The sequence below is a fragment of the Bactrocera latifrons genome, unplaced genomic scaffold (assembly GCF_001853355.1).
Source record: "Bactrocera latifrons isolate USDA-ARS-PBARC rearing strain unplaced genomic scaffold, ASM185335v1 scaffold_212, whole genome shotgun sequence".
Taxonomy (NCBI): domain Eukaryota; kingdom Metazoa; phylum Arthropoda; class Insecta; order Diptera; family Tephritidae; genus Bactrocera; species Bactrocera latifrons.
This window is the reverse complement of record NW_017535653.1, coordinates 381,199-384,468: the sequence shown is the minus strand read 5'-3', so window position 1 is coordinate 384,468 and position 3,270 is coordinate 381,199. Positions and strand designations below refer to the sequence as shown.

At 30.0% G+C, this 3,270-nt stretch overlaps 1 protein-coding gene across 10 annotated transcripts in view; it reads right to left on the bottom strand.

Annotated features, from left to right (window-relative positions):
• Nucleotides 1–200: 200 nt before the first annotated feature.
• LOC108968382 (putative transcription factor SOX-14) overlaps nt 201–3,270 on the bottom strand; it is a 9,459-nt gene continuing 6,389 nt past the window's right edge. For all 10 annotated transcript variants that reach the window (XM_018932380.1, XM_018932384.1, XM_018932389.1 and 7 more), the window contains exon 3: nt 201–2,230. In XM_018932380.1, coding sequence (XP_018787925.1) covers nt 758–2,230 — 1,473 coding nt within the window. In that variant the 3' untranslated portion in view covers nt 201–757. The remainder of the gene's footprint in view (nt 2,231–3,270) is intronic.

Below are 3,270 nucleotides of genomic sequence, written 5' to 3'. Positions count from 1 at the left end.
CATTACCAGAAGACCCATTAATATTTGGAGTTACACTATACATAAATACGTATGTATACATATGTATGTATGTACATATATCAATACATTTAAAATCAAACTAAATATTTACATATGTACATATATTTTTAAACGAAGGCACTTATACATACATTTTATAAATACCTATTATCTCATATTCAAAATGCAATTTCTCTGCTTGTATATATGTATATTATATATGTAATAAAAAATATTTTTATTGTAAGATAGATATAATTGTTTTTTGTTTAATTTTTACAAACCACTAAAAGTAATATTACAATTCAATCTTAAAATGCTTGAAAAGCACATATGCCCCTGAAATAGTTTCATTTCACAAATACCAATTATGTAGTAGTAAAATATTATAAAATATCGAAATTTTTAATACATATATGTACTTGCAAATATTTTTATATATTTATGTGATTATTTTAAAATTTAATTTTTAATAGTTATTGGAGGTTCCTGAACTGACAACGCATAAGAATTTACGTGTATTGAAGAAGCTTTATGGAAATCGATTTAAAATAAAAAAATTAACACAATTTGTATAATTTCATGTGACATGCTTAAACCTAAATTTGATATATGCATTAAATTGTTGTTAAGAGTTTCATATTACTTTTTTATGCATTTAAAGGTTATTATACAATCTTTAATTAAATTTATGTAAGTATATACATATGTATGTACCATTATACTCGTATTATATTAATAATGAATTTGTCCTACTTTAAAGACTAGAAAACTCATATCTATTGCTAAACTCCAAATGGCTGCCTGAAGATTCCGGTGGGAGGTCATCATAGGTAAAAGCAAGAAGAGCTCCATTGGTATCATAAAACGTATAGTTCGATGAATTAAGATTTTCAGAATGAATGTCATGATTAGTAATTGAGAGTGGAGAAATATTGGCAAAACTTGTATCCACTATTACACTTGTACTAGCGTTATGTAATCTTATTTGTGGCGAATGCGGCGATGTTAAAGTACTGCAATCGCTATCGACACTGGTACATGGAATTGATATTGCACATAAATCATCTCCAACAATGAGTCCATTATTTCGGTCTGTTCTACATAACCGATTGCTGTTATGAATCTCAATATTCATTGTTACGGTTTGTTGTTGCATCGTTACGTCATGATTATCAGATTCGCATTCGTCAGTACAATATAAGGATTGGTTTATAATGTCACAGTTTGAATCGTCAGTTGAAGAGTTGATAATACTCAGATGCTTGTTGTCATCTCGCGAAGATAGTAAGGAATTAAAAACGGGAAGCTTCACTGTTTCATATGGATATTGCATTTGGTGAGAGTGATGACTGGCAAGATGTAAATTAGCATCATTTACTATGTTATCCTCTTCGCGGAAACATGAGATCGGAGAAACGTCGTTTACATTTATTTGTTCAGAATTAAGTACGCTTTCATGCGAAAACTCGATTCTGGGGTTATGAAGTTCAAATTGCTGTTCCAAAAAGTTTTCAGAGTTTATTATTTTTAAAACATCTTCAAGTGGAAATTCTGGGCCACTTTTCAAATGATTAAAGTCGGACGGCTCAATAGGATCTAAACTAGGTATATTATCAACAATCCCTGAGTTAATATCACAGATATTTGTATCACTGTAAGAGTTTCTATCATTTGAATTATGTGGTAAGTAATTAATGGGATCTTCTCCTTTGCATATATCTGCAGATTTAAATATAGGAGACGCTTCTTTCATTTTAATTATTTTTTTTTGGTTAGTAGAGACGGCCTTGGAAGTATTTTTTTTCGAGCTTCGATTACACCGTTGAATTCCATCTGTACCTCCACTCATTATACCTTGTTTACTCTTTTGCTCAGATAACGACGACTGAGGTATTAATGATTTCTTTACAATTTCATGACATTTTGCACCGCGATATGATTTTTCATTACTATGTCTTGAAGTAAAAAATCGTGACTGTTTTTTCTGAGGTCTATATTTATAATCAGGATACTCTATCATATGCAGTTTGCGCAAATTCTCGGCTTCAATTATATAAGGTTGCTTTTCTTCTTTGTCCAATAATTGCCAACGCCTACCAAGCTCTTTAGATATTTCGGCGTTATGTAGATCAGGAGTCTTTTCACATATTTTTCGTCTTTCCATTTGACTCCATACCATAAATGCATTCATCGGTCTTTTTATGTGACCAGGATAATGTTTCTTCGTCTGAAAATGAAAAAAGATTTAATGTATAATATATACATATGTATATGTACATCTCTAATATAAAATATCACAAATGAATATAAGGTTGATTTTTATGCTCTAACGCTAGAAAATACTCATTCTTTTATTGTTCCTTTTCAAAAATAAAAATAAAGTTTGCAGGTGTGCACATATATGTAAATATTTGACCGGGGTATGTGTAAAAATTTATCTGATGATCTCACTTAACAGAACATCAGATAAATCAATATAAACTCCTTATATGTGCAAAAAATTATTTCAATAAGTACATATATTTTTACTTATAAAACAATAGTATTGAATTTAATTAATTAATTAATTTTTAATAAGGGATTGTTAACCCCTTATGTATTTTCACCAATTGCTTACGTTGAGGCATTGACTCCATCTATTGTTTTAACATGGACATATCAATTTTGTTCCATTCTGCCAAAATTGCATATTTTAATAGCTGTCATATTGCTTGAAAGATGCATAAATTTCCCTGAAAGAATTCCGCACAGATCGTCGATCAGATTCAATACTAGACTTAAGGTAGGCCACAATACAATTTAGGAAAGTTAAAGCCTTTTTCTTAAAAGCATATTTTGGGCTTGCCTTTCCGTCCAAATTTAATTTCGAATCCGTCATTCCAAAATTTATATTTTCCATAAAATGCAATTTACATTTTTATGGCAGTGCTTTAAACATGGCTTAGGAACTCGATTTTCATATTTGAGGCATACATCTTTTCTTATTATTTGATACAAACGTTGTTTAGTCCCCTGTAAACCCAGTACCGCTTGCAACACATATTACTATTGGTTTCAATCGTGGATTAGGATCCGGATTTCTCAGAAAATTGTTATAGTGTTCCCATGTCTCACCACAGAAACATTAGGGCCAACTCTCATGCCATATTGATTCATTGCTTTAATCAATCCACCCTCCTAATCTAGAAATTCAATAATTATAATAATATTAAAGTGTTTATTACAACGCAGCCTAAGAGTTTAACTTAAATTAATAATAAACAAAAA